The following is a 19,343-nucleotide window of genomic DNA, read 5'->3' on the forward strand; positions in this document are numbered from 1 at the left end:
AACTTACGGCGTTTCCTCCTGAAACCACTCGACTAAGCGAGCTGTCTCTGAACGAGAGATTGAAGGAAAAACATCATGACAAGCAACAAATTCGACGTAATTGTCATTGGAGGAGGCATCTCAGGTTAGTATAAACCAGTATGAACTGAAGTTTAATATCGACAGCTAACAATAATTGAAATATCTCCATATTCGCCAAGTAACCAAACGCGAGGATATGTTTAAAAAATAACCATGTTAGGTAATTTGTATTTTTAGCATTTAAATTAGCTTTATCTTTATAATGATGGACGTGGTCACAGTGCTTTAAAAAAAAAAGCGGCGTGTTTTCAAATATTTCGACACGGGTACTTATTTGTATTTTATAAGATTTATGAAGTTTACTAATGTTTTTGCAAATCTACCAACTGCTTCTCTGAAGAAGCTGCATAACGTTTCTGTGTTATTCACCGACATATTTGATATAGTACTTTTTTTTTTTTTTTTTTTTTTTTTTAACGATACAGGCTATTAAAAAAAAAAAAGTAAATAAAAAAACACCACTTACATTGAAATAAGCCCTGGGAAATTGCGGTGTTTGTAGAGAGTGTTTACCTTTTTATTTTGTCATGGAGAAGCGTTCGTGCAAGTCTCTGTTCTGTCTGTGTTACACGAGTGTTACAGTTTTGGTATCCGAAAGCTGCGTGTGCTATTTACAGTGCAGAGTAAAGCGATCAACCTGTTGTATAGTTACTGTACTTTATTTTAATTTAAATAAATAAACAAACAGCCCAAAAAAGGAGAAAACTTGTGCTTGAGTGCCATTTTGACAGATGAGGGTAGGTAGGGGTTCGGTGGGCGAGCTTGGGAAATTTCTGTAAGTGTGTACTGTGACTGGTTTTATATCATGAAGACTTCAATCCTGATGTTTGTAGTGACAAGGAATGTATTGCTAGAATTAAAACTAATGCAAGCGCCTAACATTGCCTGCTTTAAACGCATATCATTATGAACCATAATCAAACCCCCAAATCAATATACAGTATATCCTATGTAGTGACTGAAGTTATCCGGTTTTATTTTTGGTAACATGGGGTCGATTGCAGCGTACCAAGGTTAGTCCATTTGATGCGTCTAACTAGAGGATTAAGCAGGTTTAGTCCATTTGATGCGTCTAACTAGAGGATTAAGCAGGTTTAGTCCACTTGCTTAGACTAAAGTTAGTACCCTTGTTAATCGATTGCAGTGTACCAGAAGATAATCACCACAGGTGGATCATCCGCTAAATCGGACTAAACAAGATCCTATTGTAGCCGCACATCAAATCGGATGCGAGATGATACTGTTCAGGAGGCCTAATTTATTACTATAAGGAGGCCTAATATTACTATTAGCACCCTTTTCCCTTTTATCTAATTTATTATGGTTGAGGAACAGTGTTCTGAAGAGATTGGTTCCGTTTTTTTCATTAACATATTGTATAAACTTTAGTAAAGCGCTGTACACTAGGATACTGTGTATTTAAATAATAATAAAGCATGCACGCTTGATGTATTCAATTTAAACTGAAATGTCGGTGTAATGTGTATTAAATATAAACAACACATTTGGAACTTAACGTGCAGTGTCAAGCAGCAATAGGCTACCGGCAAGTTAAAAAGCAAGTATGATCCGTGTGCGGAATGTGCATAAAAAGACAATTATGTTATGATTTTTTTTAAAAAATCGAATGCTAGTAATGACAATGACCACGCAATTTGTAATGGCTTATTATGGGTTAGTCCTCATTATCGATCTAACTTGTTCCGCTTGTTCAGGATTAGCTGTTTGGTACACTACAATCAGGACTAACGTCGTATAGAGCTGCAGGATTTGCTAGTCAGCATTTTTGTCCACACTACGTAGCCGATCTCGAGAATCCGTCCTCGAAACCGTTCTAATTAATCCAGCTCAAAGCGTCCACAATGAAGTACCGTTTCATGTTTAGTCGGGTTTAATGCGCCCACATACTATATTAGAAAAGATCGGTTACTGTTCCTAGCAGCGCAACGAACAGTGGAAATGAATACAATGGTATCCAACCATGCACTGTATTCTATATTAACAGAGGTGCATATTGTAAAAAGAAATAAAACAACTATTTTTGAAAAAGTAAATGCGAAGGCTTGAAGTTTTCGGGTTTTATTTTTAATCAGGTGACATCCCTTTAAACAAGCTGAGCTGATTCTGTATTCATAATTAAACTTAAAAAGCTGTTCATTACAAAATACGCTTTGTTTTTACCTTCATATTTTGCTCATCCCCGATCCTACTTCGAACTCATTTCATTTTTGCAGTCTCCTAATTTAACGTTGTGTTTTTGTTATTTTCCCAACTAGTCTAACAGAGATGTCTAGACATTTTAAGCATAAAAATCAATAGTCTTTCTGTAGTGTACACTGACAGCAAGTCCTTCAGGCGCCTGTATTTCGCCAAGCATACAACAAAGCATTCTGGGATATTGGAGGATACACAAAAATGTAGTTCGGTATTACAGCATCCAAACTTATTTTGAGCCGATTCAGTTTCCTAATTAAACGCTGAAAAAGCTGTTAATTACAAAACAATGTCACTTGTTTTTATTTTCATATCTTGACTGAGCCTGATTTCTGTTTCGCTTATTTTTTTTATTTCAAACAGACATGACAAGTTACCTTAATTGCTTATCGCTGGTCCTAATTGCATTTTATTCTTGCAGTCGCCTAGTTTATCGCTGTGCTTTTGTTATTTTCACTCGTTTAACAGAGCTGTCCTGACAGATTTTCTTTTCTGCATAAAATACCCAGTACAGAGTACAGATAGCAAGCCCATCATTAAAAAATAAATAAAAATAATAATTATAGTTTTTCTCTTTATTAGGATGCAGAGACACCTTAACAACTACTAATTAACATTTAAAGGGATTTGGAAACAAAAAAAACAAAAAACAAAAAAACAAGAAGTTTAAGCCCTAGTTATGTTAATAATTCATGTTGCATTAGGACCGGATAGAGGTCAGGTTAATAGACTATCCTGTACGATAGGACCACGCATTATTTGGCACCCAAAGTGACATAAAAGGTAAAGAATAATGTAATTGTGTAAAATGTTTAGGTTTTACTTTTGAAATGGCCACATTTAGCAGAGTTCACCCCATTCCACTTTGCATTGCATTTACAGGGGCTGCCAAGCAGTCATCAATTAGGGTTCTGTGTTAAATAAAACGTGACTTCAAGTTTCATTAAGTGTCCATTATTTTACCCATGTACCCCACCCTGTAATTTAACAGAGCTAGCTTATAAAGATCATGACAAGAGCTCCCTTTTCTTGCAGGCTGATTGGCTTGATGCAGCCCTGAAGCGCATGGATCAATACATTGTGCCTACAGTCTCTTTCAGTACCGCCACCTATCAAATTCAGTTGTTAAAATGAACAAGGTTGCTGTGTCTGGTGTGTCTGATAGGGCACTGCAGCAATGCGCACCAAGTTTCCAAGGAAACTAGACAATGCGTTTTGAAGGTTTGCAATAAAAGCATTGCATACAGTGATCCATTGTTTCCATCCCTGCTACCATACAGGACTCCGTAACTTTGAATGAGAATCAGGATCCTCAGTAATAATAATTATAATAATAATAATAATACAGCAATAATATAGCACCCTTCACTAGATCATATCATCTCTGCTGCCAAAGATGGCTAAGACACCTGACATTTAGAGCAAGCGAAAACAATAAATACACCATGGGTAATACTACAGGCATTGCTGGACAGCAGGCATGACAGCAAATACAGGCTATACAAAAAAACAACCTACTTTTTGGGATTGATACCAGTATTTCTTTGTCTGTGTCCAAAGTGCGCTCAGTTATTAGGGAAATCCAGACATGTCAGCTGAAAATCGCTTGGAGCGGGATCACTAGTATGGTTGGAACGATATACTGAAGTGACAATAAGATGCATATCCCAATATGCAGGTCACGATACAGTATATATTGCGATACACTTGATGGCCCAGAATGGCTACTTGTGTGATGCATAATAAGATCAAATGATCATTGAACAATGGACTATTTAAAAAAAAAACTAATTAAATGTGATGATGGATTGTATTTATACTGAGTGTAAATCACATGGTGAACTCCAATGAGCTGTGCTGTGTTTTTGTTGTATCACTTGAACAAAGAAGACTACGTGGCGACCTAATTCAAGCATTCAAAATTCTAAAAGGTATTGACAGTGTCGACCCAAGGGACTTTTTCAGCCTGAAAAAAGAAACAAGGACCAGGGGTCACAAATGGAGTTTAGAAAAAGGGGCATTCAGAACAGAAAATAGGAGACACTTTTTTACACAGAGAATTGTGAGGGTCTGGAATCAACTCCCCAATAATGTTGTTGAAGCTGACACCCTGGGATCCTTCAAGAAGCTGCTTGATGAGATTTTGGGATCAACAAGCTACTAACAACCAAACGAGCAAGATGGGCCGAGTGGCCTCCTCTCGTTTGTAAACTTTCTTATGTTCTTATGTTCTTATGATACAAACGATACATACTTCTATTATGATAAGATAGGCGATGTAAAGAAAGTATCACAATTCATAGATACGCAATGAGTTGTTATAACCCTAGTCACCAGCAGTTGTTATGCTTTCAGTTTCACAGCTGCATGCCTGCAGTGTAAAGCATGCCGGTTTCATTGCTATCGATTGGAAAGAATACCTAACTGCTGCATAGCCTACTACATAGCGTGTGGCTGCAATCCGATAAACTCTTGTGTTTAGGTATAGTTGCGATTATGATGACGCTCTGTAGGTGGCTTTGATTCAAAAGGGTGTTTTATGTTTTACATGAAATGCTTAATGAGTTGTACCTACAGTGACTTTTCAGCGACCAACAACCTAACAATAATCATAATGAGGTTCTACACCTTTCTGTATCTTGAACCCATAGACAGTATTGTGGGCTGGTAGTGACTGGTGGGCTCGGATGATAAAAATAACTTTCTAACTGAAAGCGACAACTGTGCAGATAACTGTTCTTGGCCCTCTCATCCAATTGCCTTGCTTTTGTTTCGGCACCCTCCTGGTGCAATTCCAAAGTGATTATAACAATTGTTTAATATACAGTTCCCCTTTGTAAAGAAAATCATTAAAAGTCTGCTGCGGTTGACAGAGTAAAATGTCACCTTGGTTGGAGAAATATCTGTCAGTTTCCTAAAGTATCCCAGAATTAATTATCTGAAAAGCCCTGTAGGGTCCTTTCTTTCTAAACACAGTAATTGGTAAACAGGGCTGACATTGTTTTTTGATTCAGTGATGAGAGCAAATAATGACCATGGCTGCTGAACAGCTCAGTAATCCCTGTGCTGCTTTGTTGCCATCGGTTACTTCTTGGGGAAACCACTGTATTGACTGCAGGTTCATCGGAGAAAGAGACAGAAATATATTTATGAAATGCTTCCAGGCATACTGGACTGTATGTATAACGGTTTTTCATACCGTGGGGTTTGGGGACAAAATTATAACACTGTTATTTGGTTTTTAACTTACCTGTGCATGTATAAACTGGTCTTGTTCCGGTAGTAGCCTCAGTAAGAAGTTGCGAGGGAATAATATACAGCAACATGGAGGTTCATTATACACCAGCTTGCTTTATTAGCATGTATTACGTGAGGTCAAATGGCTTCCAAGTTCCTATTGTATTTCCACAAGTTGTCAAATGCCAAAGCCTCCCCAAATGAAACATCCTTTGCAAATACAACAAATAATACATATTTTGGAGCAGATAACAAAAATAAAACATAACTAGTACTGTAAGTACTGTTCTCCTTTTGAATTTCTCTGAAAATGTTAGAAATTCCCCCTAGTGCCCCAGCTGGTATGCTGCTCAATCTGAATCATTCTACCCTGTGAACTCCAGCTACACAGTACCAGCTGATCAAACAAGCAAATATTAAAATCATCAGCACTATGTGATTCTCTTTACAGACCTGTATAATTGTTATATGTCCTCGTTGGGCCATTTAAAAAACTAAGCGACGCAATCTGCATATTTCCCATATGTTTGTTTTTTTTTTTTTTTCGGGGGGGGGGGGGGTGCTTTTGTTATAATAAGCTACAATTGTGTTTTAATTACCCCATCATTATAAATACCTGATCCAACATGGCATCCATAATTTATAGGAGTAATATACATCCAAATCCACAAACATAAATATATTAAAATATATAAAAATAGTATGTCCTCTTCAAGCTTTCATTGTGATACCATTGTAGAGTTCAGGCATCTGGAATTTGTTTTGAAGGAAATGATGGTGTATGTCTTTGTTGTTCAGAAAAGATAAGACTGTTTTTTACTGCCTTCCTTCCTGGGTTTCAATACGATACACTGAAATAATGGGGAAAATTTAAGTTCTCTCACTGTTCATGTGCATGGCGTTTCTCAAACGGATGCGGAGAGATTCATTTTACATATAATTAAAAACAAAATGTAGTACACAGTACGATATAAATTATGGAAACAACAAATGATTTATAGAACAACTGGGCTAAATATCTTGGTATCCGTGAATAGATCATTGTCTCCTCTTTAAAAAATATATTTAAGATTTTAATCAGCAGTCCGTCTCACAAGTTTGGTTTTACCCTATATATGATCCTTTTACTACCAATGCTGAATAGCTGGGTGGAGCAGTGGTGTTCCCAGTCAATCCTCATTGCTAGTAAGTGGATCGTGTTTGTAGTACCACTGCTCATTCAGATCTTTTTCATATTTTTAAAGAGGATGTGTCATATGGTGACCATCCTTAAACATATGACACACGATCGTATATATTGTAAAACAACTAGTCTGCCAGGATTATTAAACATGACAGGGACATTCATTAATTTGGTTAATTGATTTAGGAAACATATTATATTATAGTATAAAGACTACCTGTGATTGGTATGTATGGCAGTGCTTATTTATTGTACCATGGAATTGCCGCTATTCAGTAAAACTATAATTTTGTTCCAGTGCTGTAAATTCCTATTTGCCTGTCAGCAACAGCTTGATTGTATTCAGGGTATCCATCTCCTCCTCCTCCTGTAACTTGACTCGATATGTAGAGGCCAGAGGGCTGTGGTGATGAGCTCTAGTGTAGTTAGACCTGACACATTGGCATTTAATAAGTTTGAAATTTCTGCTGAGCGACAAATAAAGATGCAAAATTAGCTAGTTTCAGCCTCAATTTCTCAACTCAGGGGTGATAATGTAATTTTCAATTTATTTGAGAAGGAAAAGTAATAACAATTCCCTTATAAGGGTGATAGCTATGGCTTTTAATATTAAACACGCTTAACTCTCATCAGAGATTCCCAAGAAAGAATCAGAGCCCATGTTTAATTTATATTATTAAGAGTCATCCTGAAGTACACTGTTTGGGATTTCCTTGATGTAGAAGCAGAATATATTTCTCTGTGTGTGTGTGTGTGTGTTTGTGTACATTTATAAAAAAAAACATCCCCACCAAGCTGTGTAATCCTGACATGGACAACAGCCTCTGCTGAATTGTGGTGTGGTTGTGACCTCAGCTGGAGGTTGTGATCTCACCTTGCTCTCCAGATTTAAAAAGGCCAAGTGCATTGCCCAACAGGGCCACCTAACGCCCAAACCCTTCTTCTCTTTAACAACTTTGGCTGTCAGCCAGCGAACCTCAGACCTTCCAAATCAACCTTTTTGGTTGAAACACTTTTTCATTCTTCTCTTTTAATGCAGCCTTAGCACATATAATTCATTTGTATAATGGTAATACAACGGATTCACTCTCATCTCACCATCTGTAACCAAAACAAAGTGACAAACAAAGCTCCATAATTCATGCTGGTTAATGTAAACAACTCTAAACTCTGCAGTTTGGACTTCCAAGAATGTTCTGGCATCATACTGTTTATTAATTTGTCAGCAGATCCTATCAGTAATGTGAGCTGCTGCATACCTCTGTGCACAAAACCCAGTGAGTGTGCCCTAGACAGAAAAACTAAAACTAAAACAAAGTTTAAAAAAAAAATAACTTTCTGGGTTTTTTTGGGTTTTTTTTTGCTTTGGGCAATTTGGAAGTCTGGTACTGGAGGTTATAATAATGGAATATTTACTTGATGAAAACCAACAAAAATAGAAGCTGTGACCAGAATAGACCAGTAAAGCTCATTCTTGGATTCTGTATCTAACTGTAACTAACCAGTCCCTCAACCCAAAAGCAGCTAGCTTTGAAGGGTGGAAAATAACATGCATGCTGCTCAGAATTCCCTTTCAGCATGTAGATTGATAAATCAAGCACATTCTGTTTTGAAATGTTAGTCTGTATAAAGTTCTAGTTGGAAGTTAAATGAATTAAAGCCCCATGTTCAAAGTATTGAGCATTTCGGGATGAATAGTGTTCCTTGTCATGAGTAGGCAAAACAAAAGCAATTTAAAAGCAATCTTCTTGCCCAGTTACGTCAAGTGGCTGCATTTTCACAATTGAGGTTGTCATGGAAACTGCCACAAGCCTAAGAGCCTTCTTTTTCGAAGCCCGGTTTGTACTAATAACTTATTCATGTACAGATTTACAGAGGGAGAGAGTAGGAAATATTTGATTACCTATCAGGATAAAACCTTTTTGATGGCATTCAGTGATTTATTTGTGTTTATTTTTTTCTGTACTGACTATAGTATTTGTTAAAACCTTTTATGAACACAGCTCTCACCTTTATTATGCAGCCTTAATGGGGGCAAAGCCTTGTAGACAAAATTAAATAAGTGAAACATTTTACTTTTTGTGGTTCCCAAAATGTACCTATTTGTGGTGCTATTTTTTATAAATTGTCTGCATTACTAGAAAGAAACCCCCGAGTGATCTAGTTGAGAAGTGTTGCCGGTGACTAGCGTTCTAGCTGTTGTCTGGATTTTTTAGCAGCGTTGTAGAATTCAGAGAAAATAAGTTGGGGTAAAAGCAAAACCCACAGCTGTCTGGAGGCTTTTAATGTTAGAACATGAAAGAAAGCTACAGAATCAGGTCAACACAACCCTTCAGGTAATGAGCATAGATATCACAGAAGCAAAAAAGATTCTTGACATAATAGGCATAGTATAGGACGAAGGGTACAATTGATGAGAACAGTACACTGATCCACCGGGTTATGCTTTTTATTTTTTTGAAGATTTGCCTGCTGAGTAGTTATTTGATCCTGCATTGTGGAGTTCAAAGACATCTTGTGCTGGAGTGAGCAGCAGAAGAGCAGGGGACGAGGGATGAGATCAAACACATGTACAATGCCTCTACACTCATCAGTGTGCTCCAATTTACTGCAGTTATTTTGTTCTACATAGAAATGCTAAAATAAACTTTAGCATTAGAAAAGTCAGCCTTAGTGAGTGTTTAAAAGTTGTGGATGATCTTTATTTTTTAAATATGGGTATTATGGGGTTAGAAATTCGGATTCAATAAAAAAAAAAAAAAATTGCCTTGACCCATATGGGTAACGAGCTATATTCAACTAAGTGGATATAGTATCAGAGTAACTATTGGACACACATTTGTTGCCATGGGAACCATGAACTTCAGAACCATAATTGATTTTATTTATTCATACATATTTTTACAAACACAGATTAAAAAAAAAAAAGGTTTTAATAAATGCTAATAATCATTATACATGTATGTGTATATAGTGTGTATAGTAGAAATATTTACAGTCAATCATATGTTAGATTTTTATGTACAACACACAATTCTGAGGTGTGATAATAAATAACTGTAGCAGGCTGGTGTAATCCAATAAAAATGGTGAAGAATGGATGTAATTCTCTTGGAAACTGCCTCCTATGCCAAGTTCATTCTATTAACATGTATAGTTTCTTATGAAGGATGGTAACTGTTAAAAATGATGCAAGAACAAACATGTATAGGGAGAATATAACTGTGTGTGCGTGCGAATCTCCAAATTAACTCTTAATTAATCCATTTCGGAGATGGTCACATTCTGCACGAGTTTTGTGGGATGGGGCTTCAACCTCATCGATGGTGCCAAACAATAAACAAAACATTGTATTTTTAAATAACATAACATATATTCAAATCATACAATAACATCCCCTGTTTAACTAAGCTTAAACAATACATTTTAAATCATACAGTACATTAAATCACCCGCTTTAAATAATCAGAACAATACAGTATTTACAATTATCTGCCTGGCTTTTCCTCTGCTCTGCCACACACACAAAAATGGCCCTAACAGAAAACGTATTACCAATCAGCTGATTTAAACGATGGTGGATATAAATACTAACATGAATTTAAAGACAGGAATATATTAAGGTATTTTAAACAGTGGCATTATATTTGATATATCAGAAATTTATTTTTGAAATAAATACATGTTCCTAGTATTCTTCAGGGTCATTTTGCACACGTTCCATACAAAGACATATCTCTGGGAATGCCCCATATATAGTGATAGCCTGTGTATCATTGGTTGAAAGATGTTTAAAGCTTTAGAAGCTTAAATACATATCATCACTAGACAAGGCCTTGAATCATTCGAACCCTGCATATTGATCTATAACATACTGTACATGACACACAGAATGCAATGATTTTTAAGGAGGGCTTGCTGCTGGGAAAAGGAGATGAAAAAGAGATGTCTTAGCATTTCTAGGAGCGTACCTGCACTTTTTAAAATAAAGGTAAATCAGGCTGGAGAAACAGAAGAGTGGACAGCCCTGTTATTAATAGATTTGCTGTACAGAAGTCTATTTTGCTGTTGTGTTTTACTGCACATTTTTATTCATGTAATTTCTAGTGGACTCAGACATGAATTTCTGCCTTCGAATACATGTCAAGAAATGTTCGATCGAATACTCAGATATTTGTCCCAGAAGCACTATGTTCAAGACCTCTGCAGCATGATTTCATTAAGTGGGTACAGCACAAATACTGTGGTATTTCCCTTTAGTGGTAGAAGAGAAATCGGAAGTCTGGTAAGGCTTAAAGGTGGATAAAAAAAAAAAAAAAGGCCAGATTTATTTTACAATGTATAGGCTACATCCTTTAAAAAGGTTTGGCTGTAGGTCAAATGCATGCATCTGAAAACATTATGTAAGACTAACCACATGATAGATTACATGGCTTGAGGTCATTTTAGCCTGCCAATTATATCTTCCTGCAAGTCTTATGCCAAGTAACAGTTGCACATCCTGACCAAAGATGAGCGAGCGTTTTTGCTGCAGAAGGAACTGCAGAATGCTGGCAAATTTGAGCTGTCGGACTGTCAGCAAACTTACTGATAAGTGCAGACTGATTGTCAGTCTCTGCAATCCTTATCCAGTGCTGAACTGTGCATCCCATTGCTGTGAGCGAGATTACTGCTGTCATTGCCTGGGAGGGATAAACGGCGAGTCTCCTAATCACAAGCTCTGACCATGTGGACTGCTAACCCCTTATCTGGATTTGTAACTGAAACCTGCTAACGGGGATCAGACAGGCAATCCAAGTTTTGTACCACAGCCTGCGCGGACTAAAAGGACGAATCTTCACTTAATCTGCTCAAAAACATGAAATGAACAGTTTGGGGGCACGTACTGTTGGTAATGTTTTGGTTTTTTATAAACTGCTTGGTAATCTGTATCTACCTGGTCATTAGATCGTCGATGGTCAGAATATTTACAAGATACAGCTTAAACAGTACCAATGAGTCTTGACACTAATACTCCTGTATCCCAACCCTGCACCTTTCTGCAACCATTTGCTATAAATAGAAGTGTACACTGTGTAGAAATAACACCAGTTTAACAGAAGGCATGCTATGAAGTTAATATCTGAATCTGAATTGTTTGTCTAACAGGAAAATGTAGTTTTCTTTTTGCTGAACAAAACCTGTATTTCTCCCTAATCTGTGAGTATTTGAATGGTTGATGCAGGTCCTAGATTATTTTATTTTCATGGGCTGGACTTAAGAACATAAGAACATAAGAAAGTTTACAAACGAGAGGAGGCCATTCGGCCCATCTTGCTCGTTTGGTTGTTAGTAGCTTGTTGATCCCAAAATCTCATCAAGCAGCTTCTTGAAGGATCCCAGGGTGTCAGCTTCAACAACATTATTGGGGAGTTGATTCCAGACCCTCACAATTCTCTGTGTAAAAAAGTGTCTCCTATTTTCTGTTCTGAATGCCCCTTTTTCTAAACTCCATTTGTGACCCCTGGACCTTGTTTCTTTTTTCAGGCTGAAAAAGTCCCTTGGGTCGACACTGTCAATACCTTTTAGAATTTTGAATGCTTGAATTAGGTCGCCACGTAGTCTTCTTTGTTCAAGACTGAACAGATTCAATTCTTTTAGCCTGTCTGCATATGACATGCCTTTTAAGCCCGGAATAATTCTGGTCGCTCTTCTTTGCACTCTTTCTAGAGCAGCAATATCTTTTTTATAGCGAGGTGACCAGAACTGAACACAATATTCAAGATGAGGTCTTACTAATGAATTGTACAGTTTTAACATTACTTCCCTTGATTTAAATTCAACACTTTTCACAATGTATCCGAGCATCTTGTTAGCCTTTTTTATAGCTTCCCCACATTGTCTAGATGAAGACATTTCTGAGTCAACAAAAACTCCTAGGTCTTTTTCATAGATTCCTTCTCCAATTTCAATATCTCCCATATGATATTTATAATGTACATTTTTATTTCCTGCGTGCAGTACCTTACACTTTTCTCTATTAAATGTCATTTGCCATGTGTCTGCCCAGTTCTGAATCTTGTCTAGATCATTTTGAATGACCTTTGCTGCTGCAACAGTGTTTGCCACTCCTCCTACTTTTGTGTCGTCTGCAAATTTAACAAGTTTGCTTACTATACCAGAATCTAAATCATTAATGTAGATTAGGAATAGCAGAGGACCTAATACTGATCCCTGTGGTACACCGCTGGTTACCACACTCCATTCTGAGGTTTTTCCTCTAATCAGTACTTTCTGTTTTCTACATGTTAACCACTCCCTAATCCATGTACATGTGTTTCCTTGAATCCCAACTGCGTTCAGTTTGAGAATTAATCTTTTGTGCGGGACTTTGTCAAAAGCTTTCTGGAAATCTAAATAAACCATGTCATATGCTTTGCAATTATCCATTATCGATGTTGCATCCTCAAAAAAATCAAGCAAGTTAGTTAGGCACGATCTCCCTTTCCTAAAACCATGTTGACTGTCTCCCAGTACCCTGTTACCATATAGGTAATTTTCCATTTTGGATCTTATTATAGTTTCCATAAGTTTGCATATAATAGAAGTCAGGCTTACTGGTCTGTAGTTACCTGGTTCAGTTTTGTTTCCCTTTTTGTGGATCGGTATTACGTTTGCAATTTTCCAGTCTGTCGGTACCACCCCTGTGTCAAGAGACTGCTGCATGATCTTGGTTAGCGGTTTGTAAATTACTTCTTTCATTTCTTTGAGTACTACTGGGAGGATCTCATCCGGCCCAGGGGATTTGTTTATTTTAAGAGCTCCTAGTCCCTTTAACACTTCTGCCTCAGTTATGCTAAAGTTAAACTGCCAGGTTGTTAACTGTAGTTGTACTACCCAATCTTCTTGTAGCATGCTTAAATATCTGATAAATTGTATGTATTAGTAATATGGAACTGTGAAGTTATGTTGTTGGACCAACCTTAAAAGCTGGCATACAGGAAAAAGAAGTTGCTGGAAAAGTCCTAATCCCAATACTGTAGAAGGCTTAATTTGATGGAAACTTTTTAGATAAAGTAATATAAAAACTTATCTTTTTAGATAAGTAAATAGAAACGTAAGATGTTAGAAATAACCCATCGTACATCAGTTTGCATTGCTCATTCAATATGTGTGTAAACATTCATTTATTAAATTTGACACTAGCATCTCTGGAATTTCCCCAGGCAAACTGACCTTTTTATTTCAGAGACTGGCTGAGAGCGCAGCGGGGGCAGCAGAATAAATCCCTGCTCGTGCGCTTTCAAACACATTGTGTACAGCTCCATCGCAGGGCTCATCACCATGGTCTCTTTCCTCCCCAGTTCCAAGATGGATAGGTATTTGTGGGCAGCTAATCTGAAAATGATTTTATCTTAATCATGGTGATGGTCTTTGCTAATGCTAAGTGACAGGTGGAATAGTGTGACAGTGTTTGAGACTTAATCCATGATTGGATTATAGTTGGGACAGTTCATGCCTACAGCTAACACTGTCCTTATTGCAACCTCTCTCAAGCTGATCTCTAGCTGATTTACAAATATGCAATCTATTCCAAGGTGTTGTGAGCCACCATGGAAGTGCTGCATGATATTTCAGTGATGGAAGCCTTGTCCAAATAAAATGATGTTCATGCAGTATAGTTACAGTACTTTTTTTGCACTTGAAACCAAAGTCCTACGTGGGTCCAATGTTTACAGCCTGCTTCCAACCCAGACCCGCTACTACAGGACCCGACCCCAACCTGCAACTGCAACACCGTCTTCTTACCCGCGACCCGACCCGCTTTAATAAGACCTGCAACCTGACCCAAACCCGCAAGTGTTTGTCCTTTTACCTACTGCCTGCGTCGACTCTCACATTCACACATAGATATCTCCACAGATTGAGTTTAAACAATAGGCTATACAGCATGGTAGCTTACTTTAATATTACATATTAACTATCTCTACTATAAAATACCTGAGTATTCCTTTCTTGCCACCTATTGAAAGGGAGCTACATCTGTGCTTTCGCTGAGATTACCGGTTTTGTGGCTGTCAACAAGCAATGAATCTAGTCACGTTCATTATTTTCATTCACTATAATCCCTCACTTCTGATTTACCTCTCTATTATCCACTATGATACAAACCCTGCACTAGCTTTTGTTTCACCTAATTTAAATGTGTGGTCCAGTGGTTAAAGAAGTGGGCTTGTAACCAGGAGGTCCCGGGTTCAAGTCCCAGCTTAGCCACTGACTCATTGTGTGACCCTGAGCAAGTCACTTAACCTCCTTGTGCTCCATCTTTCGAGTGAGATGTTCTTGTAGTGACTCTGCAGCTGATGCATAGTTCACACACCCTAGTCTCATATCTTGTAACGCGCGCTGTGATGGTGGTCCACTATGAAAGACGCTATATAAAAATAAACATTAAAAGGATCTTGTGACGTATCAAACAAATGAGAACACTGCCTAGTCAGCTGACTCCTCCCTAATTTCCTCCTGCTTTAGTGCAGGAAATACATGCACCTTCTAACACGTTATTTTGGAAAGGGACAGAAAACGTTTATGGTGATTCAAATTCAGAACCGAGTCTACCTGAAAATTACATTTTTGTTTGACCCACACCCGAACCTTGAAAAAGTTCACATTACAACCTGAACCCCACCCGCTTTTGTGGGTCACCCAACCCGATGCAGAACTCTACTTCAAACATTTCTGTGATGTCACCCTTTGATTTTTTGATTGGTTAATTCTACAAATCTTCTAACTAAAAGTGGATGTGTGGCTTTGAAGAGAAGGGCAGTGGGGGAGAGATATATTGTTGATTAACGAATCCATAGAAAAACTGTTTATTCGTTAGCGAAACCACAGTTGGAACAATTCAGCAGAAAAGTGAATACGATTTTATTACACAACAGTTAGTTAATTTATAGTATTACACATTACACAACACTTGGAAAAGGGCTTGCAATTTCAGTTAAACATTTCATATTGTTTGCTTAAAGTAATGCAATTATACATTAAACAGTGTAAAAAAAAGTTTTCATAATTACAAATGAATTTCCACATAACCCCCCCCCCTTCTAATTATTATGTATCTACTGGACAGATTCGGCAGCAACAGCAATTTCAGCAATTACATGGATGTTAGATTTTGCTTGTGTGTCACTGAACCATTGTTCACACAAGCTTACACTGCCTGCAGGCCTCCTACATATTGCCTGATTTACTTCTTGATAAACGATCGATGGCAATGATATTTAGGTCTTCGTCCGTTTTAGTTTCGGCAAAACCATAATTAACTTTACTCTCCGTTCCCGGTTCACTTTCCTTTTGTTTTTGACATTTTTATTTTACTAATGCTACTTTCAACATCTAAAACACAGTCCTCGCTACTCTCTTCACTTACAGCATGTGTGTCTGTGTAAAGTGGGATTTCAAACTCAAAGGAACTTATCACAACATTCCTACAATATGAGAGACAAACATTATACTAAGTGTAAAATCAAAAACCAAATCCAATTAACTGAATCTCATTATCGAATATGTATGAATTAGGAAGAAAAGTGGCAAAAACAACTCAAGGTTTTGAATTGGTAAGGAAATAATCCAGTGAATTATTTGTACATATTGTACATATCTTTAATTATCCTGTACTTAAACTTTGTTTTATGTGACATTTCCTGACCAGACCACAGAAACTAAACTCTTGCTGACCTCTGTAGTTTTAACTTTTCACGAGCTAATGACTTTCAGATCCTGGTTTTACTCTGAACATGTTATTTTGTGGTTGAAGTTTGTAACCAGACTTAATACTTGAAAATATGAAGAATAAACAATGTAAACCAAGTCTTTGACATCCACAGTCAGCCTACAGAGCTGAACATGTTGAGGTAGTTTGATGTAACGGCTAAATGCAATTAGTTTGCTTTGCATTTTTTAATCCAGGACAGTGCAATTATTTTTTGGTAAGTGGAATGATTTGGTTCTACTGCATAGAGACAAGAGAACACAAAAGGATGCACACCCAGCTGATGTGAATGTAGAAATATGTCTATCGGATAAAGCTCTAAAGTTGGAGCTGTGGCGATGTTTTATTCATTCAAATGTTTAAACTAAGTTAAGGAATCATGTGTACGTTCTTAGCCTCCTATCCATGATGGAATCTGAGAGTTCAAGCAGCTGTTTCTGTCTTCCTGGCAGGTCTGACGGGGGCCAAGCTGCTGGTTGAATCTGGCCTGAATGTACTGGTGCTGGAGGCGCGAGACCGGGTAGGAGGAAGGACCTTCACTGTCAGGGTAAGGCCATCACTAATGCCTGATTTTTGGTCAGGGCGGGAATAATATAAAAAAAACTAAGATGAACTAACACAGATGAAATATACATCACTGCTTTATCAAGTGCATTAATAATTGGTGCTGTTGAATATAACTTGAACACCGGAGGTCTCAAACATAACGCGGTATTTTGAAAATACACAAAAGAAAAAAAGAGTGCTAAGCATTTCATTTAAAAAACATGTTTAACACATTTTAGTTTACAAAAGGAATAATCAATGTGTGATTTATAGGTGATCAGGTTTCTTGAGCTGAACATGGTTTTTATAAGCTTCTCCTAGAAAAAACATCCATACATGGAAATGATAAAACCTGCACACAATATTTAACAAAAACTGTTTCTTCATAATGTGGAGGTATAGGGTTTGACCAAAGTTGAATTTTAAATATACATTGAGCACTGGATAGTAACACCCCACTTTAAAGATTTTCTCTCACATAATGTTGAATACAAGTGAAAACGTCATCAATAAAAAGACATTTCCAATGTGGAAGAAAGCCTAAGCGATCCGTGTTATTTTTGTTCAGTGAGAAGCTTAGCAGCCTCTGAAGGGTTTTGAAGATGGTGGCCTCAGCTGCTGCTTTTTGTTTTTCTCCTGTAAGTTTATCTGCTTCAGTTAGCTGCATAAATCAGCTGTTTTGATTCAAGATTCTGTGAGTGATCGTCCTCTGTGGTGCTGTATATGGAACAGGACAGAAGAAAGTGGTTTCATTCTCGGTATGCAAGTGTCACGTTGTGCAAATGCAGCTTTATTTTCTCTCTTTTGGTCTTCGGCTTTGAATCTTATTAGGATCGGCTTGTGTTTTTCTCTCTTGCCCTCTCTTTTGTACACCATAAAATGAGCACACACTGAATGCATTTAAAAATGAAGGCGGTCCTCAGGGAGGAAGTGCTTTTCATTCAAGCACAAAGTAGTTAACCCTTCAAATGCTTGTGTCATTGTAGATCAGGATATTCTGCATCATTGTTTAATTGATAAGATAAGAGATGTGGGACAAATGGGTTCGGTATGGAATTGGTTACCAAGCCACGTTGTTGATGCTGAATCACTGAGATAGTTTAAGACCCCGCTTGAGGTTTTGGGATCAATCTGCTAAAACAACACATCAGAAAAAAAATGAGTGGTAGTGATTGTGGGTGATGTGTTGGTATCTTGCGAGGTGGATGGCTTCCCTAACCAGCTCTCTCTTACTTTTCTGACACCAGAATAAACACTGCAAGTATGTCGACCTCGGAGGAGCATACGTGGGCCCCACTCAGAACCGCATCCTGCGTATTGCCAAGGAATTGGGCATTGAGACATACAAGATCAACGAGGTGGAGAACCTGGTCCATTACGTGAAGGTGAGAAATAAAAGCTATAACTCCTTGGAATAAAAGACAAAGCAGGCAATGAAATTTAAAGCACAAGTCAGTTATGCTCAAAACCGAAATATTTCTGTATTTACTGCGCACAGACTTCCTAGCCCATCTGGAAGTAATTGAATCTTCAACTGCTCTATGTGTAAATGCTGACTCACGACACCCTTTTTTATTATTTAGTCGTTGCCAATGATTTTTACCCCAGTTTTTCTCCCCAGTTTGGAATCGCCAGTTGTGTTATTATTAATCCCGTTTCATCTCTGCAACCTGGGAAACAGAGGCTGTAACAAGTGTTCCTGCCAAGCCATCATTTTTTGCACTGCAGATCCACAGTGAAGCCACCAGACCCATAGTGCCGGAGGATAACACAGATCTGAATGGCTTCACTGCAGACCCGCAGGTGCCCTATCAGCCACAGGGGGCGCTGGTGCGCAGTGAACCATGGATTGCTCTGCTGACCTAGTCCCTCCCTCGGCCAATTGTGCGCTGCCCCCTGGGAACCCCCAGTCACGGTCGCAATGACATAGAACCTGCGATCTCCAGGCTTTAGGGTGCATCCTGCACTCCGCGCGGAGCACCTTTACTGGATGCGCCACTCGGGAGCCCCCATGACACCTCTAAAAGTATTAAGTGCAGTGTCATGCCACATGACACATGCACATGTCTAAAAATAATGCAAAACGGATGGCCAGTGGTGGTTATGCAGCATGCAAACAGTGTTTGGTACCTAAAAGCCAGTCAATGGAATACATTACTAGCACATCATACTTCTGCATTTAGCTATACCGGTACAGCAATTTCCAATAAGTTCTGGGTTTGTTGTTACTACCGTTGGTATTTCAGTCTTATTTTTTTTGCTTGCGAGTTGTTCAGTTTTATCCAGAAATATTACAATGTCCTATTTTACACAAGGTGCCTTCAAGAC

At 37.9% G+C, this 19,343-nt stretch overlaps 1 protein-coding gene across 1 annotated transcript in view; it reads left to right on the top strand.

The window, feature by feature from the left end:
- LOC121327998 (amine oxidase [flavin-containing]-like) overlaps positions 1-19,343 on the top strand; it is a 47,477-nt gene continuing 28,134 nt past the window's right edge. Inside the window, exons 1-3 of the mRNA XM_041272414.1 lie at positions 1-124; positions 16,922-17,016; positions 18,263-18,400. Coding sequence (XP_041128348.1) covers positions 76-124; positions 16,922-17,016; positions 18,263-18,400 — 282 coding nt within the window. The 5' untranslated portion in view covers positions 1-75. The remainder of the gene's footprint in view (positions 125-16,921; positions 17,017-18,262; positions 18,401-19,343) is intronic.

This window comes from Polyodon spathula, chromosome 15, assembly GCF_017654505.1.
Source record: "Polyodon spathula isolate WHYD16114869_AA chromosome 15, ASM1765450v1, whole genome shotgun sequence".
NCBI lineage: Eukaryota > Metazoa > Chordata > Actinopteri > Acipenseriformes > Polyodontidae > Polyodon > Polyodon spathula.